Source organism: Gossypium hirsutum, chromosome A08 (assembly GCF_007990345.1).
Source record: "Gossypium hirsutum isolate 1008001.06 chromosome A08, Gossypium_hirsutum_v2.1, whole genome shotgun sequence".
Classification (NCBI taxonomy): domain Eukaryota; kingdom Viridiplantae; phylum Streptophyta; class Magnoliopsida; order Malvales; family Malvaceae; genus Gossypium; species Gossypium hirsutum.
In genome coordinates this window covers 101963856-101990366 of record NC_053431.1, presented here as the reverse complement: position 1 = coordinate 101990366, position 26511 = coordinate 101963856, and the positions used below count along the sequence as shown (strand labels likewise).

The window sequence follows — 26511 nt, the reverse complement described above, 5'->3', positions numbered from 1 at the left end:
ATGCATAATAAGCACAATAAGTCAATATTAACATAACTCATGCACATATAGTACATTCCAATAATTCATTCATAAGTTCACTTAATCACATCACTTCATATTTGTTAAGCACTTTATAATTCAAAACATTACTTCTCCAAGTCATATAATATTTAAGGTTCACATAACACTTATCTAGTCACTTCACTTTTTTTATTATAAAGTTTAGATGTTTAGCCCTTAGCAATGTTAATGAAATAAGTTTTGAATACTCAACATTTCAACCAAACACCATTCATTGAATTTAATTAAAATTGCATCCAATCGAACACAAGTGCCATAAACAGCAATAGTTAACTTCACTTAAGGCCCTCAGTATGTACATAAGTTCCATGCCATAATTTAAAAAAATTTAAATATTGATATATGTATATATAATCACAAGATTATAAACAGCAATAGTTAACTTCATTGTAATGAGTAGACTAAATTACAAAAAAAAAATGAAGTACCAAATAGAAAAATAACTATAGATTATTCAAGGATTTCGTACTACAAATTCATTAAGAAACCTTATTTTGAATAAACCCTATACATTTACTAAATGATCAATAGTAGAAGTAAAACGAAAGCCTTAAAGCAAATTTCAAAATTTCAAGAAACCCAAACATCTCCAAAACCCTAAAAAGAGAGAGAAGCACAACAATCTAAGATTACCAATGTCAGCATGCTAAAGTCTAGGGTTCAAAACAACAACTAAATGAGAATACCTTGATATGCTGGACTCGCAAAAGCTAACCTTCAGTCGGGTTTGATTTTGAAATGAAATACCTTGATCTTTCTACTTGCTGCAAAAATAAAACAGAAGTGTAACCCACATAAAAAATAATAGAAATGAAATCGAAATGAAACAAGGAGCTTTGGGTTTGATTTGAAATCGAAACAAGGAGAAATTCTAAGATTAAGAAAATAAAATACAATCTAAATCATAAAATGAAATTAAACTTAATAACTTCGTAGCTTTTAAGACTAAAATACCTCTACAAACTGAATTTCCAGTGGCAGCGAAGGAGAGAAGATACGTCGGCGGAGAGAAGAGGCAAAGAGTTTCCTTCTAAAATCGAGGAGAGAAGATTGGATGTTGGGAAACTAGGGTAAAAATTTTGGGGAAGAAAAAGTTGGGAGAAATTGGGGGGAGATCGGGGAAATCCACTATGGCAGAAACTAAAGCAAATTCGAGCCTCACAAAAACGACGTCGTTTAAGTTAAAAATGAGTAAAACTTTGCGGCGTTTTTAGAAAATGCCACTAATACAAGCCTTCTGCGGTGTTTCATAAAACCGCCACTAATAAAAAGAATAAAAACGACGACATTTTGCAACAATCTCCTAAAAGATATTTGTGGCATTTCCTTCAAAAACGCCGGTAATTCCAACCTTTTGTGGCGTTTAATAAAATGCACCACTAATAAAAAGTATGAAAACGATGATGTTTTTCTATCTCTTCAAAGATATTTGTGGCGTTTTCGAATAAACGCTGGTAATTCATACTTTTTGCGGCGTTTGAAAGAAAGCACCTTTAATAACAAAAACCAAAACGACGTCGTCTGCGATCTCTTGATAGATATTTGTGGTGTTTTATAGGATGCGTAACTAAAAAAAGATGTAAACGACGACGTTTCTATTGACAGAACTTTGTGGCTTTTTTGGAAAAATGCCGGTAATTCATACCTTTTGTGGCGTTTTTACTAAAAGCGCCATTAATAACAAAGTTTCAAACGACGGCGTTTTGTAGTCGGTGGATATTTGTGGCGTTTTTGTATAAAACGTCGGTAATTTTTAATATCATTTAGTCTCTATATTTTTGTAATATTATTAATTAATCAAAATACTTAATATTATTAACACTAATTAATCAAAACCCTAAACCTTAAATCATTAAACTATATCACCATAACCTTAAACTCTAAACTATATCTCTTAAACCCTAAACTATATCCCTTAAACCATAAACCACAAACAATAACCCCTAAGCCTTAACCACAAAATGTATGAATTAATCATAACCCTAAACATTATCCCCTGATCCTTAAACCACAAAACAATAACACTAATTAATCAATACTCTAAACCTTAAACCATTAAACTATATCCCCTACTAAAGTACCCTAAACTATATGCCATAAACCCTAAACCATAAAATAATAACCCCTAAGCCTTAACCCCTAAACCATTAACCCCTAACCCCTAAACCCCTAACCCCTAACCACTAACCCATAACCCTTAAACCCCAACCCTTAAACCATAAGCCATAAACATAATTCCTAAACCCATAATCCATAAACCTTTAAATAGTAAATCTTAAACCTTAAACCCTAAATTATATACCCTAAACCATAAAATGGCCAAATAATGTAGTGTTTTAGTTTTTTTTAAGCTAAATTGATGTTTAATTAATTCGTTATATTTAGGTTTTAACTTGGCCAATAGATTTTTTTTTAAATTGAGTTTTAAGCGGTCTAATTTCAAAATTATTTGGGCCTAGTCGAGATTGATTTCAATAAAATTTGCCCATCTAATATAATTACCAAAATACTTTTACATCTAATATTAGTTTAAAATATATGATGATAAAATTCATATCATTATTTTCTCTAGCATAATGTTATAGTTATAAAATGATTAATGATATCGTTAGAAATATAATAAAATTTTGAAAATATTTGTTGTATTTTGATTAAAATATAAAAAAATTTAAAATACATCATAACATACTTATAAGTTATTTATTCTATTTTGATAAAAATATATATATATTAAAAATTTAAAATTTTGACATATTTGCGGCGTTTATAACCCAAAACTCCACTAACAAGCATATATAAAAACGGTAACATTTTTGCTCAATCTTAAACATATTTGCGGTGTTTTAGCGAAAAATGCAGCTAATGACACATATATTGCAACGTTTTACAACAAACGCTGCTAATGCTAGTATAGCTCAACTACAAACGTCGTCGTTTTGCTCATCATATTTGCGGTGTTTTCGTGAAAGCGCCACTATTGCTCGACATATAGCGGCGTTTTCCTAAAAGCGCCGCTAATGCTTGATTATTTGCAGCGTTTGTTAAATAAGCGCCACTAGTAGTGATCTTTTGCGGTGTTCTTTTCACAAGCGCCACTATAGCTCTAACCTTTAGCGGTGTTTTTCTTCAAGCGCCACTAATGTACATCTGTTGCGGTGTTTTTTGTCCAAACGCCGCTAAAAGTCTATTTTGCTGTAGTGCTATCTATTTTGCTGTAGTGCTATATGCTTTGGCTTTTTACTTGTAAATGTATGTGTAAATATGTGATGTTGGACACTTATGCTTGCCCTTTTGAAAATAGGTAATCAGTGGTGGAATGGAAAGATAATGAGTTGGTTATTTGGTATGTTGGTATATGCTTAATATGAGATCATGTGATATTGTATTTGAGTTGTTTTGGTGTATAAATTGTGGTGCCTATTGAAGGCATATTGGTTAGACATAAGATGAATGATTTTGATATGTTTTTGTTGTTCTTGAATTGTTTTTTAATTGTGTGAAAATATCTAGAAATGGTTTGGCTTGGAAAAAACTCTTAAAGTCAAAATTTTTACCATTTTGAAATGATGTATGGATATTTTGACATCTAGTATCAATACATGGCCTTATGAAAAAGATTTGAGAAAAATAGAATGACAAAATGGTATCAATTTTTAATTAAGTATCAATACTTGTTTATAAAATATTGATAACATAAATTAATTATCGATACCCTTGATTTTTTGTCATGAAAGTAGTATAGTAATTTGGTACCGATTTTCATAAAGGTATCGATTTGGTACCAATACCTATTATGGATTTTCACTAATTACTTATATTTTGAAATTTTATTCTATTAAGTATTTGAAATTCACATTTAGGTCCTTTAAACTCGATTTAAGGTCTATAAGTGTTTGTTTGCCATTTTTAACAAATGTTTTGAGTATTTATAATTAAATTAATATTTGAGAAATTTTAAGTTCTTAATTGTTTCATTATTTGCTGTGATACTTCATAATCCTAATCTAGCGACGGAGACCTAAATAAAAAAAATTCCATTCTTGCTCGTGCCCTAACTTCGCCACTGTTATCATGGTAACATGTAAATATTACCAATATAAAAAAAATTATCATTTTAATGCATTTTACTTAAAAAAATTTAAAAATTTAATAGATTATTCACTATAATTAATTTTATTTCATTTAATTAAATTTTTATGTATTCACTTTAAGCTTTTTAATTTTTTATTATTTTTTATTATAGGATATATGATTTAATCTTTATGTATTCACTTTTAATTTATTTTTAATTTCAATTTTTAATGCAAAATCAAATAATAAAAAATAAATATTGGATTTCTTTAATTACATAATATTTACTTGAATTATTGATTACTTACCTACTTTGATAGTTAAATTATTACATCTAAAAAAGTTATGATAAATTATTTGATTAGATTTGTTTATTAATTAAAATTATTAAATATACAAATAAAATCATTTAGTAATTGTCTAAATTAGTGTTAAATACCAAAAAATATATATAATTCACTTATGATGATAATCAATTTGTTTGATTTAATTTAACTGAAAAATTATATTTTATTATTTTTCTTTTGAAAATTATATTTTCTTCGTTTTCTTTTTTTTAAGGAAAGTATATTTTATTCATTTTCCAAATCTTGCATATCATGTAAATATATAAAATCATAATATGAAAAGGGTCCTTTAATAAATATATTTTATTTTAAAAATAATTCTAACATATTAAATTGATTTTTTTTATTTTTATAATCTAGTATAAATACTTACAAATTAATTTGATATTTGTTATACACCAATGACCACCAACTCAAAGTCTAGATAAGATCTGGGTCGCATACCTGTGATCCGAATCGGCTCCATCAGATGGATGTGTGCGAGATGGACAGCGAGAGGACATCCAGGGGAGCTTGCGATATTTGCTTGCACGAGTCGAGGGGAGTTTGCGGTCTCAATTCGTACAAACCCAAGGAGTTCGCATGTGGCGGGTTGCGAGGTTCATCAGGCGACCCAAAACGAGGTTCATCAGGCGACCCAAAACGATACATGTGTCGAGCATGCTTGAGGTTTGCTCAGAATATTAGTCCTATGAATAGTGAGGTCAAGTCCATAAACAATAGAGTTAAATCATGAAGAGTGATAATATGTTTAAATACATGAATGTTCCCTTTGATGAGATACACAAAAAATTACTCAAAATTACTCAACAAAATTAAAAGTAATATAGCTTCAATTGTTATAATTAATAACTAAAAATAATCTATAATTTTATTATTATTATTATTATAAATAATTTAAAAGAAAAACCACATACTTTTTAACAATTTAAACTTATAATATATATTTGTGTAAACTTTAAGTTAATATGTATTTATATAAATGATTTATTTACATTTTAAAGCATCATAACCCTATTTAATTGTTTTGAATTATTCATTTTCTGAAAGCATGTTTGAATTATGCATAAATAAGTAAAGCAGTGATTGATTTTTTGTTACTTAAAAATACTAAGTATTCATTATAGAAAAATGTAATATTTTTATTAACAATAGGATTGTTAAACTTACGGATTATAAGATTGCTTCCATAAATTATTCACGTTTACCAACAATCCAAAAAATAAAAAAATTACAAATATTTAAAAGAAAACCACATATTATGTTTATAAGATTATTTCCATAAATTAGTAAATCAGGGGTTATACGAAAGTACCTAAAATTTAAGGTATTGAAATCATTTCCATGCTACATAAGAGTAATACCAATTTATTTGATTTTCGAGATTGCAAGAAAATCAATACTTGTAAGAATCATGCATTTTGATTTTTTTTTTTGTAAAAATAGAAATTATAGTAGATTCATGGGATATTGTGTTCTCTATTTAAATGTGTTTGTGGTGTAAAGAATTTTTCTCATCAACTTCACCTTGATCTCCATTTTAAAATAAAAAATAAAAAATCCACCACCATCGTTTTTGTGAAGCGCCGTCCTTGCCAACCTGTCCTTCTAAGCATCCCATTATTTCCATGTTATCAAACATTTCAATCAATCTGGAGTTTGATTATATGAGTTTTAATGGATAAAAATTTGTAAAAATATTTCATTTTAAAATTCTCTTATGATTAAATTTATTAAACTGCGGATGATTTGTTTTTGACATCTACATCTGTTAAATAATTTTATTTATTTATTCAATCATTTGAATTTCCATCTCATACATGCACTGTTTTCATGAAATATAGTGGTGATTCTCTCTATCAAAACCAGGATTATTGGCATGGTAGGTTTAGAAGTCCTGATGGCTTGAAAGTTTTCTTCAATGTCTGCGACCTATGTGTAACTTCAGTCAAAGGGTTTTTAATCAAACATGATTTTGCTAAACTTGAATTTAGTTTATTGGAAGACTTGAAGTTGAAGCTCATCCCCTTCACTCTATTATTTATTTATTTGATTAAAACCTTTTCTTTTCTTTCTTTTTTTTCACTATAAGAAAGAATGTGGGATTTAATTTCAAGAGCTTTTCTCATAAGATATAAATCAAAGTTTTCATTATGATTGTTAAATAGATATTTTATATTTCTCTCCTATTGTTGTAGATGATATATTTTTTTTATCAACTTTGCCAACAATAGTTTTGGTTGAATATAATATTAAATTAACAATTGAGACTCACTAATGACAGTGTGTTATACTTTTCCTATAAAAAAACATTTCCAAATGTATTATTTTATAATGGTAATATTATATAATTTTATAAAAAGTACAAGTAATTTAGTATAAAAACAATTATTATCTATACTTATATTAAATGACAAATTATAATTATTCTTAAATAATATGTTAAACAAAATAATTGATTCCAGAACTAAATAATACAATAAAAATATTATCTTAATGTATTTTGTTTTGGAATATTTTATCAACATTAATTCAAAAGTGGATGAGACAATCGCCTTACCTCGCTCCATTACTAAACACCCAACACTATCCTTTGAGCACCTCCACCCCTTGATTTTTGTATTTACTATCACCCTATCATTTTGCTGCAAATCCATCTGTTGCTCTTTTTTTCACCTAATATTATTAGGTAAGGATAAGGTTGGGTTTTTTTTTTTAATTTTAAAATTGATGTTAATTAGTCCCTATTTCTCTTGGGTTAAAAAAGGTACTAATTTGATAATTAAATTAAAAGGAGTGTTAAATCAATTTTTTTAAATAACAAGAGTGTAAATTTCTTGGTAGCACCAAATTACAAGCTATCAACACCTGGCTTAAATAGGGACCAGACATTTGATGCTGGAAATTTCTCAGCGTCGTGCATAAGAAGACCCTGGAATTAACCCATTCTCTAATGTAATCTTCAAGATAAGGTTCACTTTTCCAACACATAATTATCCAATTCTTGATGTTAACGCATCATGACTCCTCTCTATTCGCATTTCATACCATCACTATTTTTTTTTTCTGTTCATATCATACATAAGAATCATTTTTGCAGTTGGAAAATTTAATAATGTTCTGCCATTGATTGCTATGGGGAGGACCCAAGAGGCTGGAGTTGCAAATAGGACCAAACCCACTTGATAGCGAAACCACAACACGACCCGCCAATTGTCAATACTACATCCTTAGCAGCAACTTTGAAAGTCGTACCTTTTTCTCCATCCCGAGGAAACAAGCGGCGGCGCTGCCCGCTCTCCGCCTCTAACATCTTTATACGTCTAACTATTGTTTTCCGTTAACCGAATATGACCTGTCGTCCTCAACACCCATATGTGTAAAAAGCACTCTCATTGGTCGGTGTGTATGTAATGAAACAAAAGCTGTCACATTTTTTGTCCTGTTTTCTTCCCCCTTCCATCTTTATTTCGCTGTAGAAAAAAAAAATCTTTCAAAACTTTTTTCTTTTTTGTCCCTCAAAGTATCTCTCAGCTGCCAAGTACTTGCATTTCAGCTTCAATTGAGAATTTCCATCAATAATCCTTTAATTTTCAGTTAAAGCAACATTTTTTTTGTTGAACACAGAGATGGATGCAGTTCGGTTTCAGTTGGAATGAAGAACTTACAGGTATTTTTTTAATAAGTAATTTAATTATAAATAATTGCTCAGTGTCTGTCATTAAATCTAAGTTTTAACATAAATCAAAACTGTCTGCTTATAGCATGATCCTTGAAACTAACTTGAAGATGGAATTATATGTCATTTACAGAACACACAAGATATTAAACCTTCGGTTCAAGCTTCAAATGAATCCAAAACAGAACAGCAGAATAATCAAACATCGGCTGATTCTGCTTCAAGCAATGATGGCCAAAAAGTTTCACGACAGGATATCGAACTTGTAAGAAATCCCATTTTTTCATCATGATTTTTTTATGCTGGTTTTTGTTAAACGATACACAATTTATGTAAACTGGTGGTTGCAGGTCCAGAATTTAATTGAACGATGTTTACAACTATACATGAATAAGGACGAGGTCGTCAAAACCCTCTTGAATCGAGCGAGGATAGACCCTGGATTCACAATATTAGGTATCCATTGAATATATATTTATATGTTGTACATGTAAGTATATTTTGAACTTACTCTGTTGTTTTCTTTACTGTTCTTGGTTATTTCAGTATGGCAAAAGCTGGAGGAGGAAAATGCTGATTTTTTCAAGGCTTATTATATAAGGCTGAAATTGAAGAAGCAAATCCTTTTGTTTAACCATTTGCTTGAGCATCAATATTATCTAATGAAATATCCTATGCCTCCAAAGGTTCCTCTGGTCCCAATCCAAAATGGGATTCATCCCATTCCTGGTAAGTTCTAACTAAATCAATAATTGAAGCAAGTCCCTATTATCTCTTTACATTGTGAAGTGGTACCAAAATGTGATTCATGGCCTCAACTTGTTAAGAAAATTTAGGACAAAATTTTCCATTGAATTGTTTCTTGAGCATGATAAATATCTGGGATTGTGCTGTTTTTGTTGCTTAATACTAATTATTTCAAAATTGGTTGATCTCATTGCTCTTTGTAAATTTACAACATAATGGAATGTTTATGGTCACTATTATGGTTATTCAAAGCCATTTACTATAGCGCAGTTAACAACTTACCAATGGGATATCCTGTGCTGCAACAACCTCCAATTCCAGCTGCAGGGCAACCTCATCTAGACTCGATGGGGATATCAAGCTGTCATGTGGTCAATGAAGTCCCAGCACCCAGTCATTTTCAACCAATGCAGATGAATTCTGGGAATGAGTGAGAATTTAACCATCTTCACTTCAATCTATCATTAATTGCCTTTTTAACTTACAAATATTTGTTTAGCCTGTTTCTTCCGTAGTTTCATATGCTATTTCTTTCAACATGGCTTGCCTAATTAACAACCTTTCTTTTACTTGCAATGTAATTATTGCCTAATTATGCTAGCATGGTGATGGACAACAACGCAACTGATGCGACACCTGAAGTTCCTCCAACCACTGCCATGATGTCATCTATGTCAGAGATGCCAGTGAGCCCTACATCGGTGGCGTCCAGTGGGAATTTCCCTTTCACTGCAACAGACATGTCGGAAATGGGAGTAGACACAGCAACACTTGATTCGGCCTTCACGGCGGATGTGGCAAGTTCAATAGGATTGCAACTGGGACCTGGTAATGGAGCCGACAATTCTAGAGATTCCCTTAGATCACTTGATCAGATTCAGTGGAATTTCAGTCTCACTGATCTTACAGCCGATTTCTCAAACTTGGGAGGTAAGTTGTGGTAACGAGACCCATACCAGGAGCATAGCATGCTTGTTATTTTATCCTCCTTTTCTTTGTTGCTTTCCTTATGGAGCTCATTCTCATGAATTATGGCCCTCGGAATTGTTACAGATTTAGTAGCACTTGGGAACCACCCTGGTTCTCCTTTTCTTCCCTCTGATTCAGAAATTATGCTCGGTTCTTCGGAGCACGAGAATATAGGTAATGGGGTCTCCAATTACATATTTACCTTGATACCTGTTTTGATGAACTCTTTTAAGAGGAAGGATGCTGCTATTGATTAGAAATCTGGGAAAACAACAAAAAGAAAATATCATTTCTATCTATAAACAGAAACGGGATCCTTTAAACTGCTATAAAATCTAATATGATTTTAGAATTTAATGCACGTATTACCATATATCCATGTCTACTTAAAAAATCTCTGCATATGACTGGTAAAATTCTAATAGCAAGTGTGCCAATGCAATTGATTTGTCATTTTGAAACTCTCAGCTTGTCAACATTTACGCCATTGAAATATGTATATTAATCTGTTTGTGTTTGAACACATGCACTGATAAATCTAACTTGTTTCAGTAGAGGAATTTTTTGTTGATTCTATCCCTGGACAGCCGTGCACTCCGTCTGACGAAGAGAAATAGTAGACAAAGGTGAGCATTGTATTGTACCTTATAATTGTTAGAATAGAGTTAATAAGAGTTAGATAAATAAGAACAGCTGATTTTGAACAATTCAGCAGTGTAGTTTTAGTTTTTGATGAATCAGTAGCAGTCAGCAGACATGGAAGTAGCCAAGTTCTTGTAATATTTTTCGTAACAAGGCAATCGATTAATTCTGTTACGGCCGAGATATATTTATTATTTTCTTTTGAGTTTACATCTGAATAAAAGACAACATAGCACCGAACTCAAATGTGCTCCAATTTCTGAGTTTATCAGCGTCCAGTTCTGAATCAATAAATTGGAATACTATTGAATTTGGCAAACAGACTTTTGACTTTTAAAACTCATTTTTGCATGAATCAACAAGCCGGCGCTTAAGGACTAATTATATTGGTGTTTTTGGTAAGAAACTGTAAAAATATTTTACGTTTTAAATGCGATGCTATCAGACAACAAACATAATGGTTCGACCTCACAAAACTAAATAGAGTCTGCCACTATTTACATAATATTCATGTTATGCACAGATCTCTATCACGAAGTTGATGGCTTTCGAGCTACAAATTTGGGATCAGTACCACGTTTTGCGTATAAAGAGCCCACAGCTGGAACTTCAGTAGCTGAAGAAACCATGGCGGATAGAGGCTGGAAATTGGTGCTCCCAATAAACCAGTAGAGAGCCCACTTAAGATTACAGAGGGTATATTTCAAAGCTTTGGTCCAATTCTCTTGCTTATTGAAGCTTTGTGTGATGGAGTAGTTTTCAACTTTATCGTTCTCGATCCTGAAAGATGGCACAAATAGAACAGTAAATTCAAAAGTTCGGATCTACTCGATTCAGAACCACCCAAATCACATTGATATTCAGATACAGAAGAGACTAAGGAGTACCATTCTACATAAAAAAGAAATCTCACTTGTAGGGTAAGTTGAAGCATTTCTCAAGTGGAATGTTGTTTTCTAGATCCTTGGCATTTGCAAACTCAGCAAAGTCCTTGAGGCAAGTTAAGAATAGTGTCATTGCTTTGTCGTACCGTGTACTCCAGAACAGGTTCACTGGACCAAACCTAGAAACATATTCATGCAGCAGGCAACTGAAAACATGCAACAAGCATGATGCGTAAAACACATAAGAGGACGTAGCCCAGATTTATGTATTACATACTCCCAAGGATGCACCAATCCTTTCAGGTTTACATGCTTTTAATATTCCAAATCAAATCATTCAAAAAGTCAAAAAGCCTTTACACTTACAACTCATATGTATTGTTGTTGCTGTCCATTATCCGAGGGTAGCTACCCAGGGGAATTATCTTTATCCGATAGCTGAAAGCCACTAATTAAGGATACAACACATATCACTTTATAAACTGCTTTTAGGCACAAAAGGTAGCAAAGTTCCCCCAAAGTTGAGATACTGCTTGCTTTAACTACTATTTTACCTTACACAGGCAGAAATAGATGATGGCATAAGAAAACGAGTAGACCACATAACTTGAACAATTACAACACACACACACATACAGACTGTGAACGTCACTTTTCATGGAACTACTACGTAGACTAACAATCACTAGAAAAGGATACTGAAATTTTGGTCGGAAATATTGGCACATTGTATGAAGTAGGAGGCAAGCTTGACCCCAGGCAGCATTTATTTCGTCCCACTCAACCTAAGCCAAAAACAACAAATATCAGTCACTCTTCACTGCCAACAAAAACAACTTTCCATAAGGAAAATAATGTCAATTTCTTACTGGAATTTTAGGCAGTCGTCCAAGACGAAAATTGTTTATAGTTCCAAATTCTCCATCATGCCAGATAGGGAAAGCATCATTGAGCACGTTAGTTCGCTTTAACAGCTCCAAATGTGCTTGTGAAACTTCAGTCTTAGCCAAAATTGCATCTCTCTCTTCCTGTTAAAAGAAATATTTTGTAAAGTAAGAAGGTACTTAAGGAGTTCGCTTTGTTATTTGAAAGAATATTTGTTTGCAAATGTTGATTAACTTTACTGCTCACAACAATGTAAATAACAACATTAGTAAAATTGACATTTGCTGAACCATCTTGGACTGTCTTTATCAATCAATTGTGGGTCAAAGAAAAGTTTTGGTCAAGAGACTGCATCAGAAACTAACCTGATGAGCGATTAATTGAAACTGAAAGTTGTTAAACTCTTGCCAATACCTGTCACACATTGATTCCAACAAGCATAAGGATCTGATAATTAAAAAAAATCCTGGTCATATACAAATAAAGGTGTGCTTTGCATTCTGGTTTGAGAAAGAGATGGAGGATCAAGGGGGAGGACAAAGGGAAAAGAGGTAAAACAAGTGTTGTACAACACTACAATTTTATCTGAGGCGACCACATATGAAGGATAAAGATACAGAAGAAGAAGAAGAAAAAGAAGAAACTTACCGCTCTTCCAATTCTTTGAATCGTTTTGATTTTTGCTCTAATTCTTTTAGTTCTGCATTTACTGCAGCATTCTGTTTTTCTATTTCTTCAATTGCTGCTTCAAGTTTTCTTTCTTCTTCCTCGATCTTACAGAATGAACAGACAATCAGATATGCATTTAACTAGGAAAATCATTTATCAACGCAGTTAATGCATTTATCATAATGAGGAACTGTCATTTACAAGTATTCCTGGTTTACTGTTCATATTTTTTCAACAATACAATGCAGATTAACATTGGGAAAAGTTTTTTCTTTTTTGAAGGATTTTTTTTTGGTTAATTCAAAGGGATTTTCTTTCATTCATCCAGTAAAACAGTTATCGGATCCTTGTACATTTTAACAATCCTAGCCCTCTGCCATCTTCTAGTGTCTTTTATGATACACTGTTCTGAAACCAAAAATTTATTAACATTCTGGAGTGAAACCTCCCTCATCCAAACAAAAGTGAAACTAAAGCCTTAGAGTGTCTAGACATTAGAAAATATTAAAAAGCCCTTAACAATTCTCTCTGCAAATTAAAGTACTAGCATGAGGAATCATTTATCCTTTATCATATAAGTTACTCATAGAAACTGCCTAACAGTTACCTTTAATTTCTCCTTACAAAAATCAGTCTCGCTGAGTACATCTCGTGGTTCCCCCTCCAGGCGCTGAAGACAGGCTTCATATGCTTCGATATCCCTAGTCACATCTTCAACCTCCTTGTCAAGTTTGTCAGACAACACCCTCATACACTCAAGGCATAATGGTTGTTCAACCTAAAAATGCCGAATGCATAATAAAAGAGTATAAATATATCCTCTCTACAACAATGAAGCACCAAACTGGAAAAGCAATAAAATGAGCAATACCTGTGTCTGAGTCGTGGCAATCTCAAATGCATTCTTCAGGACAGTAATAGTTGAGTGAAATCCAGAGTTGTTCGGCTGCAAAGAACTGCTTGGTCCACCTTCTGACGATGGTAATTGCGTCCCACTTCCATCAGAAGCAGACTCTGATTTATCAACCACCACAAATGATTCTTCCATACCTTTCCTAGCTTGGCCAGTATCAGGCTGACCAGGAATGCCACGAGGTCGTGGAGGGATTCCTGGGGCCAAGGGCTTTTGCTTTGGCAGCACGACGAAAGAGTTATCCATTCGTGTTGAACCCAGCATGCTGCTAGCTCCATGTATCGAAGCCCCCTGCATTGCTGCATCATTCATACATCAATTTTCTTAGCAAGGAACATCAGCTTGAAATACTGCTATTATAGTCAGGTTTAGTACTTAGTAGCCAAATAAAATAATTGAAGAATCCACTGTGTTTTGGTCCCAATTCCAGCATCAGTACATGAAGATAATAGAAAATCCCCAATTTTATAAGTTTTGCAACTCAGACCACTTCAAAATCGAAAAGAATTAATCCTCAGCTAATTAAACCGAAAAAATATTAAATTCAACAACTGGGCAGAAGCAGAAATTTAAAAAGGAAGAGATTGGAGAAACCCTAACCTGATCGAGAAGAGTCGTTGGGGAACTTGTCGACGTAGGAATCGAATCCGACGATACAGAGGGAATGGTGACAGTTCTGGCAGATCCATTTGGGGAGATTTGGATCCACGGGTAAGCTCCGACCTTTATCGGGTATATATTCCTTCTTCATTTAGCTAATCGAATTCTATGTGAAGGGAGATTTTCGGGCTGTCGGGCAATCAGGGGAGAGAGAGATGGAGGGTTTCGTTGTTTCGATTGTTGAGCCGTCCAAGTAAAACATTACAAAAGAAATCATAACAGTTTTTATGACAGGTTTTTTGTGACCAGGCCCAACGACTTTTGGATTAATTTCACTAATAGTCCCTACACTATTGCTTAAAGTTTAAATTATTCTCTAAACTTCTAATCAAATATTTAAAATATAAATATTATATCTATTAGGTCATTATGGGTGGGTTTGGACGGACGGTGGAGTGCGGTGGGGTGCAGTGCATTTAGCTTACTTTTTGTCTCACGCTACAATATTAGTGCAATACCTAATATCACCGCCACTACTGTCTTTACATTAATCGCAGATAAACATATCGTCCATCCAAACCTACCCTATGTCAGCATGTGTATTAATTTCAACATTAGATATTAGTTCAAACTTGATATAAAGCATATTTAAAAATCAAAACAAGTGGATTAAACACCAAATAACTTTGTACCTACATTTATGAATAATTTGAATATGATATATTAAAAAGTATATTGAGCTAATAAATTTAAGAAAGTTATTTTATTAACATGTGTGATCCAAATTGTCCATATGATAAATAAATATATTTATAATTTGAACTATGTGATTAAATGTGTTTCACCTCATATTTAAATTGATGTTTGATATCCAAGCTAATGACTAAGGTGATACAAGAATTTGGTTGATAGAATATTAATACTTTAAAGATACAATTAAAATGTTTTGAAGTTTGGGATCAATTTAAAATTTATATTATAAAATTGAGGCCTTCTGATGAATTAAACATTTTTTTGCCTTTTCTTTTAAGGATTCTCCGTTACCCGGCGGAGTTGACCCGAACACCCAATATATTAAAGATGGACTACTCGGGAAATTAGGTTTATAATCAGGATCCCAACCCTAGTTTCTCCTTTTCCCCTGATCCCCAAATCTTCATCTTGAAATCACGGACACGTACCTGTTATGGAAGATGATCAAATCAGCGGAGACGATATCGACATGAAGGACCTGAACCCAAGGCAGTTACAGCTGTTCGTTAAACTTCTCAATGGTGAAACTTTGTCGCTCCTATTCCCGACCCTTCAAGTCCAAGTCGGCGATGTCAAGCACCGAATTCAGGAATTTACCCAAATCCCTTTCAATTTCCAGCGACTGATTCGCGGCCATCAACTCAAGGACGATTCGGTGATTTCCCACTCCAACGCTACCCTCAACCTTTCCCTCCGGCTCCTCGGTGGCAAAGGAGGTTTCGGGTCTCTGCTGCGTGGCGCAGCCACAAAGGCCGGGCAGAAAAAGACAAGCAATTTCGAGGCGTGCCGAGACATGAGCGGAAGGAGGCTAAGGCATGTAAATGCCGAGAAGAGGTTGGAGGAGTGGAAAGCGGAGGAAGAACAGAGAAAGTTGGAGAAGATCGCTGAAGACTTCATAAAGAAGAAAGCAAAAACTGGGAAAAAAGGAGTTGGAGATGGAGAGGCCGAGAAGTACGTAGAGAAGTACAGAGAGCAGTCGGCGAGGTGCGTGGCGGTGGTTGAAGAGTCCGTTAGGGCGGCCTGCCAAAATGGAAAACGGAAGACAGTGCCGGGAGGAGCTGACCCCAAAAGATTGAAGATTTGGTAAGTTTTTAAGCTCTTTTGATTTGCCGTTTATAAGGTTGGTATTGATATATAGATTGTTGACTTATTTTTGTTTGCTTATATAGGATGGGAAAGAGGAAAGTGGATGAGAGTGATAGTGACAGTGATTATAGCAGTGAGGATGAAGATAATGAGGAAAATGAGAAATCTGTAGTTTTGAACAATGGGAATCATTCAGATTCTAGTAAGGGAGCTGAGGGGAGTTGTGGTTCAGTTTTGGGGGGAAAACAGGATATAGACTTTTCAATTGGAGTCTCAAGTGGTACTGGTTCTGAGGAAGAGAAGGAGGTTGTTCTGCATCGAAGCTCGGAATCTTGTGAAGATGTTGATGCCATGGTTGAAGCAGATGTGATTGCTGGGAGTGAAGCAGCTCATCCTGAGATGCCAGAACAAAATGGAACTAAAACTCAAAATCAAGAGGAAATAGTTAGTCAATGTCTCAGTGCTGATCCGGTTGCGGAAAATGGAGTTGGAAGTGAATTGATTGATGGACTTAATTGTTCTTCTATCCCAAAACCAGAAGTTCACAAAGACACATTAGTTTCAAATGTTAATGCTACAGAACCAGAAAATCCATTGAACTTTGATGACTTTAATTCTTCTGCAGAGATGGAGGTATGGTTGCTCACTTGAAGTTCTTTTCCTATTTCCTAGGCTTAGCTAATTTTGAGTGCTTGTTTATTTCCTTTTTTAATCATTAAAGTTTGTAGATATAGAATTTTAGATGGTTTGAAAGACATTGTTTATAAACTTGCTAACAAATAAATCCGAACTATTTGGGCTGTCTGTTCATTCTAGCCCTTGTTATTCTCACCCTTGTATAGAGATTGATACCATTGATGCATCTAGGAGGTGGAAGAAGCGATACAACTTTCGGTCTCTCACCCTTTTTACTTTAGTTTGTTGTTGCAATTTTATTAAATGCTTTCCTTTAGCTTAAAGCTTAAATCCTGCCATAGCTGTTTGATGTTATTTAGGCAGTGTCTTCGTGTTGATGTTAAAAAAGTAGTTGGATGATATAAACTAGAGAATTGAAGAAAGGATACCATGGAATGAAGTTAAAAATGGCATATGCATTAAATTGTCATGGGCCACATGGTGATGCTGTTGCCTTTATAATGCTCAATGTTGATTCAGAACTAACTAATTTATCCTTTTTTTTTTTTGGGGGGGGGGGGGGGCAAACTAATTTATCATTTCAAAAGGTTCTTGGATTGGAGCGGTTGAAATCTGAACTGCAGTCACGTGGGCTAAAATGTGGGGGTACTTTGCAAGAGCGAGCTGCTCGTCTGTTCCTGCTAAAATCTACCCCTTTAGATAAGCTTCCAAGGAAGCTGCTTGCGAAGAAGTGAAAAGCTATGTAGTAGGCTAAGGCTTCATATCACCTCATAGTGTATTGCTAAGGAGTGTTCCTTTTTGTCAAACGGAGAAATGTATATATTTCTTTCGCTTCTGTTCAATATTGTATAAGTTGGTTCTTGTAAGCTAAAACACTGTTAGCTATGAGGGGATATTAACTAATGGTCTCTGTAAGTTACACTTCGCCTAAACTGAATTTTGAGATTTGTGGAATGATAATGGTGATAAGAATGTGGTGTTTTAGCTAATTGAAACCCCAATTCTTTGCGTTCTTGTCTATTCTTTTGATAAAATGGAATATTTCAGGTCTCAATATATTTGGAATGGTTTACAGTAAGATACAATCGGGACTTCAATTTCATAAAAAATAATAATAATAATTCATTTTAACTTTTCATTTAATTTTTCGTTTTCTTTTTTTTTCATCCTTAAATCAAATCACTGAAAAAATTAAATTTATTTACTTTACTAACGTGACATACAAGTAGATTGTCATGTATATGTTACGTTAGTAATTAATTAATTAATTGTTAATATGATATTTACATTGCAATATATATATGTCATGTCAGTAAAATTAAACAAATATTAACTTTTGTATTCATTTTGAGATAATTTGACAAATAATATAAATTTAAAGTCTAAAAAAATAAAAAAAATTAAATAAAAAGTTAAAATAACTTTTTTATAAAATTAGATGATCAAGTAAGTCATTATCCCTTACAATAATTATTAAGATAAAAAACATGTACCTTAAATTAAAGGTGTTCATGGGTTAATTGCTAAAAAATTTCTAGATCCATTTAATAGGCTTGGGCTCAGTTCGACTCGAAAAATGAGAGTAAAATTTTACTCAAGTTTAGCATGGCTAAAACTACTAAAACTTGGGTCCAACTCGACTCGCCCATATTAAAATTTTTTATATTATTTTTTATATAAAAAGAATTAGAATACATAATATATTAAAAACACTAAAAACATTAAAATAAATTTAAAGAATCTATATACTTAAATAACACTAAGATAGATGCAACTTAACAAGTAAATTCCTCTAAAATAGTAACAAAATTAATAATAAAACAATAGTTATACAATATCAAAACAATAACAATATAACGGTACGTTTGGTTCACTGTAATGGAATAGGGCTGTAATTGAATAGAGCTGTAATCAGTAATTCAACTGTTTGGTTGAATGGAATGGAATAGAATTGTAATAGCATTATTGTGTTTGGTTGAATGGAATGTTGTTGTTATAGCATAAGGAAAAAAACTAAAATGACCAGAATACCCTTAGCAAAATTTTTTTAGTTAGATGATTATTGTTATTGTTATTAAATAAGATTATTATTGAAAATAATTTAATAATAAATAATAAATAATTTAACCATATTTTAACATAATTATTATTAAATATAATTTAATAAAAAATTTAATTTAATAACATTCTTAATATAATTATTATTATATGAATTAAAAATCAAAATATATAATACTATAAAAAATATATAATCTACTTTATTATTTTTAAACTGTAATACATATTTAATGTGCTAAAATATCATTAATGAAACAAATAATTTAATTATTCTACAATAAAAAATAAAATATTAGAAGTAATAAATAACTTGAGAATTATATTTCACATCCAAGCATAATATTCATATATTAACAAAAAGTTACAAGCCAAAAGTTTTAAGAACCAAGTCGATAGTCAAATTGATTTTACCACTAATTTATCAATGAATTAATTAAATAAATTATTAAAAATTTATAAAAATAATATTTATAAAAATTAAAAACCGATTAACTAGTTTTTTTAACCTAATTCAACAATTTATACAAATACATAAGGCAACCAATTTGATGCCTTTTCCAACTTGATACCCAACCTAAGGCAACCAATTTTATATCTTTTCTAACTTGATACCTGACTAATTCCTGATTAAACCAACCAATTTGATCAAATTCAAACATCCACGATTGACCAATTTGATCAAATCCAAATAGATTCATGAATTTATTTGATAATCAAACTCGAAAATAGTTGAAGGAAATAAAATCTCAAATCATTCTGGTAATTAATTATTGTAGACATGATCCAATGAACATCAAACAAGTCCCTTCTTCATCAATGAACTTTGTCTGCTGGGAATGAGGCAAAGCATTTATCACTTACACTCAGTTGATAGAAGAGCATTAGCTTATTAAACAAAAATATTCAGAAGCAAATCATACTATAGTTGAATTTGAAGTTAAATACAGATTCTTTTAATAAAAGAGGAAGTTGATGAAGATTTTGCAAGGCTTAAGCTGCCCTTTTTTTCTTCTTCTTTTAAAGTTATACTTGGGATAGGGTTCCTATCTTCCATAGTTAACACAAATATTATTCCTTGTACCGAAATGGATTGGTTTAGTGGCATCAACAACTTCATCACACTAACTTAAGAGTGTTAAAACATTAGATATAAAATAAAAAATAATTATTATAAATTTAAACTTACTACGAATGAAAAACATTTTCTTTATTGTTGTCACAAACAAATCATATAAATAACTAAATATTAGCAATTAAAATTAGTTTATTACTAACTCATATATTAAAAACCTACCATTTTTAGTTAATTTGATTATGTTCATTTTTTTCTTTTTCAATGCACTAAGATTTAGGAATTATATCAAGAGATTAAGATGAATATGCTCGTGTATGTACTTGGTATGATTCAAAACTCATAACGACCAACACAGACAAACAGTGATAGGAACTCCATAGTAGATAAAACACATACAGACAGTGACATCGCATTTACTCCATACTAGAACAACCAAGGATTTTACACAAGTTCTGCACTTCCTTGGTATAAAGAGGGAGGAGCCTGGTACAAAAATAGACTGTTTCCACCATAAAGAGGTGAAATGAGACTGTAATAATAAAATAATTCCGGCAAAAGAATGTTTCTTCTCCCTCTTCTCCCGGTATATGAAAATGGGATCCTAACCAATAGTTTTTATTCTCATGTGAATGATATTCTATTTTCACTATGAATTTAAATATCCCCCTTCTATTTTTCGGAAACCTTGAAAAAAGTATATGATAAAATCAGGTTGTTTATAGCATCCATTCGGGCATCTGTTTCAAACTCAGGATCTATGTAGAAGAAAACCTGTAAGAAAGTACAGGTTAGTTGACGATCACCAACAAGTTTTGCCTTTTCAACAATAAAAAGACTTACAGGCATGTCAATCTGCTCTCCAGGAAAAAGACACTACTCCTCAAAGCAAAAGAACTGGATTTTATTGAAATAAACAGCAGCTTGAAGAGGAACACGAACAAGCAAGAAACCGAGTCAAAGTTTTAAGGCTTCTGATATGATAATGACAAACATTACCAGTAAGTTAATGTGTTCTAATGTAATCAATTTTTTCGCCCTAAAGGTTTTTTTGCTTCCACTTTCTAGCTTATCATCTCATAACAAGCTCATTGTATTTCACCTAATGTTTCTTTGGTCATCCAATTTGTAGAAAAGGATAATCAAACTATGTAAAATAAAAAATAAAAAAATTAGAGGATAAAGAAAGCCAAGTATTGATACAAACATATGAAAACAACTGTGTGGTTCGAAAGTGAGCTTTAACCTGCCTCACGGGCCCACCTTCAGGATTAGAATTCTATCTTAGCTATTGGATATTTTAGGCTTATCTTACATAAATATTATTTCCTTTTTTGCTTGCAAAAGGAAAATTAAAACAAGAGTTGATTGCAATAATTTTATCTCAAACTTGAAGATACCCTTATCAAGAAATATTCCGATTAAATTAACAGTTGTAATACAGACTCTTCCTGGCTAAGACCATTAGAAAAACAATATTGCAGATTCTCCTATTGTGACACCTAGAAGCCCCAATGGCAAACTATAAATATAAAGTAATGATACCGGAAACCTTCAAACATGCTTTATAAGAGGTTACGCATAGACTCATGCGGGTTCCACTAAAAAATTCTAGAAATAAATTTAGACATGGAGTGAGAAAGAGAAAAGGAAGTGTATGTCATGGAATCTATGACATGCACAAGAGGATAAATGAGTAGCAGAGCTCAGCAGACAATTTTCTCAATCCAAACTAGAAATGTAGTAACAAGAATATGACAAAGAATAAATTATTTGAACAATAATATTGAAAGGAAGACTACTAAATCATGTACATAATTCAAGCCTAAACAACACAAGTCAAACCTAAGCTAGCAAGAAATGGTTAAAAAGCCTAACGGCTCACACAACCAAATAACATTTGAGAGGTTGACAAAGATCTAAACAAACACCAATAACTTAACTTTAGAAATAACAAATTTCAAAGATCCAAATTTCATAATGGAGCATGAGTAAGTATCAGTACCTTCATTGGGGTGACGTTATAAGTAGAGACACCAGTTATGTTTTGAACTTCAGTTTTCAGCAATATAAAAAGCAAGAGCACTTCTCCAGGCTTGACTCCCACCTAGCAGAAAAATAAAAAAAAAGAAAATAATTGATAAAAGAAGCACTTTACAGTGCCCCAAAACAGCAGAGAAGTTAAGAACCTCTCTTTGAGTTGGAACAAATTTCCAGGGCATTCCATCCGCCACATCAGCATTGAATTACACTACTATCTCCCTAAAAGGATAAGAGAAAATTTCTCAAACAAAGGCATAGAAGTACAAGAAAGATCATATCGTGATGCAAGTCTAACAGCTTCATAATAGCATCTTTAGAAATGCATGAATTGAATTGAACAAACTGGCTGATGTGAAATGATGAATGATACTAAAATTTACCACCTCATTCCTATTTGTTACCCTTTTGTAAAAAAGTCGCATCTATATATAAATAAAGAGTATAATCGGAAGGGAGTGATACCCTGCAATCTGTCTTATGACACCTTTTATGGTTTTACCTCATAAAACATCCCATTCCCTTCTTGATTTATTTCAGAAATAACATACTAAGACCATTATTGGTTTAAGTTATTTCCCCATCATACTCAAATGTTTCTTGCAACAAACAAGTTTCAACGTTTTCCCATCATTTTTTTAATAAGAAGAATGGTAACCGGTTTCTCATTGAGGGAATGACTTCATGCTCTAAAACACTTTAAAAACAATAATAATAATAAATAATCATGATTACAACTAACCAAAGAAACATATATATATCTAAGCAGAAAATGTCAAAAAGTAGAACTGAGAATGTTACAAGCAGAAGCAAACCACAGAACCAGGTTTAACACATAAAACAGTACAAAAACTAAGCATTGAAATAGAATCACAATAAAATTAACAGAAAAGGACATTACGATGATAATCATGAAAAATATAGATGAAGATAAGCTTTTACATCCAAAGCCTAGAAAGCACACCTTGTTACTACTGTCCCATCTTTTTCATGCCGAGCAATCTTTTCTTCAACACTCTAAAGAAAACAAGTATATGTTCTGGTTGAAAACCAATAGAAAAAAGAAAAGAAGAAAAGCCTGAAAATAGTAAAAGGATAGGATAAAAAATAGCACAAATGCCAATAACTTTTCCACAGCATATATATATAGCAGACTAAAGGCAAACAACAGTCTACCAGTTCCAAATTCAAAGGAGCAAAGCAGTGTTTCACATAAAAGAAACATATGATATGGTACCCACTATCAAACTAATCAAAAGCATCGACTAATTTACTCAAAAAGGACCAAATTTTGAGCATGAACGAGTCGAATAAAAGTAACCCATATCAGAACTAAGGACATAAAGCTTGAAATAAAATGATGAAATTAATAAAGAGAGCTTTATACCTTGGAAAGGGTATTAGCCAAAACTGAAGATGGAATCCCAAATTAGTATTTGTAGCGTCTTCTCCTCGGTTTCAGCCTTGGGGCTTCTGGGAAAGTTGGAAGCTTGAAAACGTGGGTAGCTGAAAGAAAGGAACCGTTTTAGCCTTCACAGGAAGCTAGACGAGAGCAAAGGGAAAAATAAAACTAAACAATAGGGTTTGTCAAAGGGTTGGTCAGGATATAAGCATGAAAAAGAGAGAGATGGTTGGAAGGAAATGGGAAGAAGAATGAAAAAAAGAAGATGATTCAGACGTGACAATGAAAAAGAGGAGAAGGTTGGAAGGAAATGGGAAGAATGAAAAAAAAGAAGTTGCTTCAGACGTGAGAACGAAAAAGAGGGAGAAGGGTAAAGTTGAAACTCACACACGCTGAATGGGTGTTCCGTGGATAGAGTGCCGAATGGTAAACGACAGTTTTGCCTTGAATCAGACTGTATAGAATAGGGCTGTAATAGCCTATTACAACAAACCAAACAATGGAATAGGGATGGGCCACTGAGTTCACCTATAATGGTGTAGCATTAGAGGCAACCAAACATGCTGTTACAGTTAAATGAAGTAAAACAAAAGGAAAACAACAATAAAAAAGTAAGGTTTTTTTTTTTTGGAAAATTAGGCTTGGCTTAGACAGAAAACCTTACTTAAGGTTCGACCCATTTTCTAAACGGATTTTTTTTGTTCAAATTCATTTTTCGAAACTATATTTTTAATTAAACACTTTCGCTTTTTAAACTGATCTTCAACCTGAACCATAAATAAGTATACCTTAAATTTTCCATTTTCAATAATTTCACTTTTCACGACCATTTTTCAAGTTTTAATAGTTTAATCTTTGTTTTTTTTTGTCCTCTATTACAAAGGATTGTAAAATTAATTTTTATGTGGTTAAAAACTAGTAGTAACAGTAAATTAGTTACTATAATGGTAAATATTATTTTTAATAAATAAAAATTATCAACAATGATAGTATTTTTTGGAACAATTTTTTTCTTTATTTTTCTAGTTCACTTGTACTAATTATATAAATAAATATTTTTCTATTACTTTATCATATGAAAACAAATTTATGCAATCATTTATTTGGTAATCTGCAAAATAAATAACAAAATGAAATAATGAAAAAGGTGATTTAAAGGAACAAGTGAATGCCATTAGCTTTCGAAGGAGGAAGGAATAACCAAAATGTAAAAAGCGTAGGGGGAAATAGAAGGTTGAGATGGAAATGGAAAATCACAATGGAGGGGTAAAGGTCAATGAGAAAGATTGAGAGACTCTGGAGTTTGTTTCAAAACAACTCTTCAATCCAGTTTAAGGTGCTAACCACATCGCATTGGAGCCAACTGGTCATCTAAAGCCGGTCTAAAAGTTTTGTTGACGTAGCTTAAAAAGAGAAGAATGTGTTCACATGGTGGAACAAAGAATCTCTGAGCGGGTTAATGGATATTTATTTGGAGTTTTTGAAGGCAATTTTTGATGGGGAAGAAGGCAATAGCATTAGGTTGTTTACAGAGGCCAACCAATAAATTTTTTTAGGGGCTAAATAAAATTATAAAATTTAAAGTTGAAAGTTAAAAATATTTAAATTAAATGCTTTATTTTTTAGAGTTTATCAAAATTTAAAGTTTTTTTTATTTAACTAAAGGCTTAAAAGCCTTAAATTTAATATTTTCCTTATTCGGCGGCTTTATACTTCAATTCTAGGCTATTTTATCCATTTAATTCAAAAAAATTAATATTTACAAAAATAACTCTGGTTCAAAAGTATTCGCTAAAATTACATTAAATAAACAGTAAGTTTGGGTTTTGAGAATCCAATGGTCGGCACCACCTTATGTTTTTGTCCGTCATTACCTGATGATTGTGTCAGGCTTTAAAAAAATAATTTTTCTGAGCTTGGGACATGAATGGCCGGTACCAGGGTATTTTTTTTTAAATCGTATCATACTAGTATACAAAAATACCAGTATCTGAAAAAAAATTGGGTACTAGCCATGTAATGGCTAGCACCAAAGTCATTTTTTTTAAAAAATAAATTTTTTATATTTTTCGGGTCCTAAGGCAATTTTTTTTTTACTTTGGGGCACTAATGGTTGGCACCATAGTTAATTTAAAAAAATTGTTGGTCAGTAGATGGCCGACACCAAGTACATTTTTTGGGTTCCAAGGCACTTTTTTCTTTTTACTTTGGGATACTGATGGTCGGCACCACCTTTTTCAGGTCCAAAAAAATTCTTTTGGGGTTTTGGGACACCGATGGCCGGTACCAATTTTATTAGATTAAATTTTTTTTTAATTTTGGAACACTAATAGCCAGCACCAAGTATTAAAAAAATTAGTTTTCTTAATTTGGGGAATCAGATGGCTGGCACCAAATTTATCATATATATATATAGGTGTTTTGTCTTCCATTTGAGTTTTTGTTTACTTTTTTAGTTGAAAATCGAGATTAAAAATATCAGTTTTTCTTTGTTGAGAAGGAAACAAATTTTTTTTAAGATGCGTTCCCAGATTTTGTTTGTTTATGTTCATTTTGATGGAGAAATGATAAATACAACTAAAAAAGGCTGTGTATTTCAAAGTTGAAAAAAAATAGGAATAAGATTCAACAAACGTGTTTCGGTGGCGGATTAAAACAAAAAATCAGTATAAAGATAGCAACTTATTGCGGGAAGCAAATGTTGAGACTGTTTTACAAATTTCCAGTTTCAACAGATCCGTTCAAGTTCTCAGAAATGGAGCTCAAAGATGATGATGATCTAGCGACAATGATGGCAATTTATTGCCCCCTGATATGGATAATCCCAGCTCGGTTGAGTTGTTCGCAGAGATAGCTAAACTAGATCCTATTCAAGTTGTAATTCCAATAAGCCAGCATTCTAGAATTGATTTTGATCTTAACGTCTCCTAATAATATTAGTCGGGTTATGGACAGTCAAAGCCAACTCCCGAAAATCCAAACACCGGTGGATGTT

At 32.4% G+C, this 26511-nt stretch overlaps 4 protein-coding genes across 43 annotated transcripts; 2 read left to right on the top strand and 2 right to left on the bottom strand.

Annotated features, from left to right (window-relative positions):
* Positions 1 to 7271: 7271 nt before the first annotated feature.
* On the top strand, positions 7272 to 11746 carry LOC107938162 (uncharacterized). 28 transcript variants are annotated; one of them, XM_041074624.1, is made up of 10 exons: positions 7272 to 7453; positions 8109 to 8151; positions 8294 to 8425; positions 8511 to 8616; positions 8707 to 8889; positions 9229 to 9337; positions 9509 to 9837; positions 9961 to 10050; positions 10429 to 10502; positions 11042 to 11746. In XM_041074624.1, the coding sequence occupies exons 2-9, from the start codon at positions 8137 to 8139 to the stop codon at positions 10491 to 10493; spliced, it is 1029 nt and encodes a 342-aa protein (XP_040930558.1). In that variant the 5' UTR covers positions 7272 to 7453; positions 8109 to 8136; the 3' UTR covers positions 10494 to 10502; positions 11042 to 11746. The 28 variants fall into 28 exon arrangements, with proteins under 28 accessions (XP_040930558.1, XP_040930561.1, XP_040930556.1 ...); XM_041074627.1 differs by lacking the exon at positions 11042 to 11746 and adding an exon at positions 7582 to 7883 and having other exon boundaries at positions 7340 to 7453; positions 10432 to 10699; XM_041074622.1 differs by lacking the exon at positions 11042 to 11746 and adding an exon at positions 7582 to 7887 and having other exon boundaries at positions 7341 to 7453; positions 10429 to 10699.
* Positions 10870 to 15295, bottom strand: LOC107938159 (beclin-1-like protein). 4 transcript variants are annotated; one of them, XM_041074601.1, is made up of 10 exons: positions 14470 to 15295; positions 13828 to 14168; positions 13564 to 13734; positions 12936 to 13060; positions 12653 to 12734; positions 12272 to 12430; positions 12102 to 12187; positions 11769 to 11840; positions 11432 to 11608; positions 10870 to 11298 (listed from the first exon to the last, which is right to left on the bottom strand). In XM_041074601.1, the coding sequence occupies exons 1-10, from the start codon at positions 14618 to 14620 to the stop codon at positions 11049 to 11051; spliced, it is 1614 nt and encodes a 537-aa protein (XP_040930535.1). In that variant the 5' UTR covers positions 14621 to 15295; the 3' UTR covers positions 10870 to 11048. The 4 variants fall into 4 exon arrangements, with proteins under 4 accessions (XP_040930535.1, XP_040930536.1, XP_016726722.2 ...); XM_041074602.1 differs by having other exon boundaries at positions 11432 to 11581; XM_016871233.2 differs by having other exon boundaries at positions 12653 to 12701.
* A 360-nt stretch (positions 15296 to 15655) lies between these two features.
* On the top strand, positions 15656 to 17933 carry LOC107938161 (replication stress response regulator SDE2). Its single transcript, XM_016871235.2, has 3 exons — positions 15656 to 16305; positions 16392 to 16941; positions 17532 to 17933. The coding sequence occupies exons 1-3, from the start codon at positions 15656 to 15658 to the stop codon at positions 17676 to 17678; spliced, it is 1347 nt and encodes a 448-aa protein (XP_016726724.1). The 3' UTR covers positions 17679 to 17933.
* Positions 17934 to 20440: 2507 nt separating this feature from the next.
* LOC107938165 (cytochrome c oxidase assembly protein COX11, mitochondrial) lies at positions 20441 to 24052 on the bottom strand. 10 transcript variants are annotated; one of them, XR_005899676.1, is made up of 6 exons: positions 23904 to 24052; positions 23502 to 23620; positions 23079 to 23131; positions 22080 to 22336; positions 20918 to 20997; positions 20441 to 20848 (listed from the first exon to the last, which is right to left on the bottom strand). XR_005899676.1 is itself a non-coding variant. In XM_016871251.2 (6 exons), the coding sequence occupies exons 3-6, from the start codon at positions 22294 to 22296 to the stop codon at positions 20833 to 20835; spliced, it is 231 nt and encodes a 76-aa protein (XP_016726740.1). In that variant the 5' UTR covers positions 22297 to 22336; positions 23079 to 23131; positions 23502 to 23967; the 3' UTR covers positions 20441 to 20832. The 10 variants fall into 10 exon arrangements, 3 of the variants coding, with proteins under 3 accessions (XP_016726740.1, XP_040930534.1, XP_016726739.1); XR_005899675.1 differs by having other exon boundaries at positions 22080 to 22181; XM_016871251.2 differs by having other exon boundaries at positions 22080 to 22181; positions 22264 to 22336; positions 23502 to 23967.
* Positions 24053 to 26511: the final 2459 nt, after the last annotated feature.

Bases quoted from the DNA above. Each gene is read 5' to 3' on its own strand.
- LOC107938162 (XM_041074604.1), top strand. The intron at 8,426-8,510 runs GTAAGAAATCCC...TGGTGGTTGCAG, and splicing joins CACGACAGGATATCGAACTT to GTCCAGAATTTAATTGAACG. The intron at 9,338-9,508 runs GTGAGAATTTAA...TAATTATGCTAG, and splicing joins CAGATGAATTCTGGGAATGA to CATGGTGATGGACAACAACG.
- LOC107938161 (XM_016871235.2), top strand. From the start codon at position 15,656: ATGGAAGATGATCAAATCAGCGGAGACGATATCGACATGAAGGACCTG. The intron at 16,306-16,391 runs GTAAGTTTTTAA...TTGCTTATATAG, and splicing joins CCCAAAAGATTGAAGATTTG to GATGGGAAAGAGGAAAGTGG. The intron at 16,942-17,531 runs GTATGGTTGCTC...TCATTTCAAAAG, and splicing joins ATTCTTCTGCAGAGATGGAG to GTTCTTGGATTGGAGCGGTT.
- LOC107938159 (XM_041074601.1), bottom strand. From the start codon at position 14,620: ATGAAGAAGGAATATATACCCGATAAAGGTCGGAGCTTACCCGTGGAT. The intron at 13,735-13,827 runs GTATTGCTCATT...CGGCATTTTTAG, and splicing joins TTGCCACGACTCAGACACAG to GTTGAACAACCATTATGCCT. The intron at 12,431-12,652 runs GTTAGTTTCTGA...TTCTTTTAACAG, and splicing joins TTCAATTAATCGCTCATCAG to GAAGAGAGAGATGCAATTTT.
- LOC107938165 (XM_016871250.2), bottom strand. From the start codon at position 22,296: ATGCCCTGGAAATTTGTTCCAACTCAAAGAGAG. The intron at 22,182-22,263 runs GTTCTTAACTTC...TTTTTCTGCTAG, and splicing joins TTGTTCCAACTCAAAGAGAG to GTGGGAGTCAAGCCTGGAGA. The intron at 20,849-22,079 runs GTACTGATACTT...ACTTTCTTACAG, and splicing joins ATAACGTCACCCCAATGAAG to GTTTTCTTCTACATAGATCC.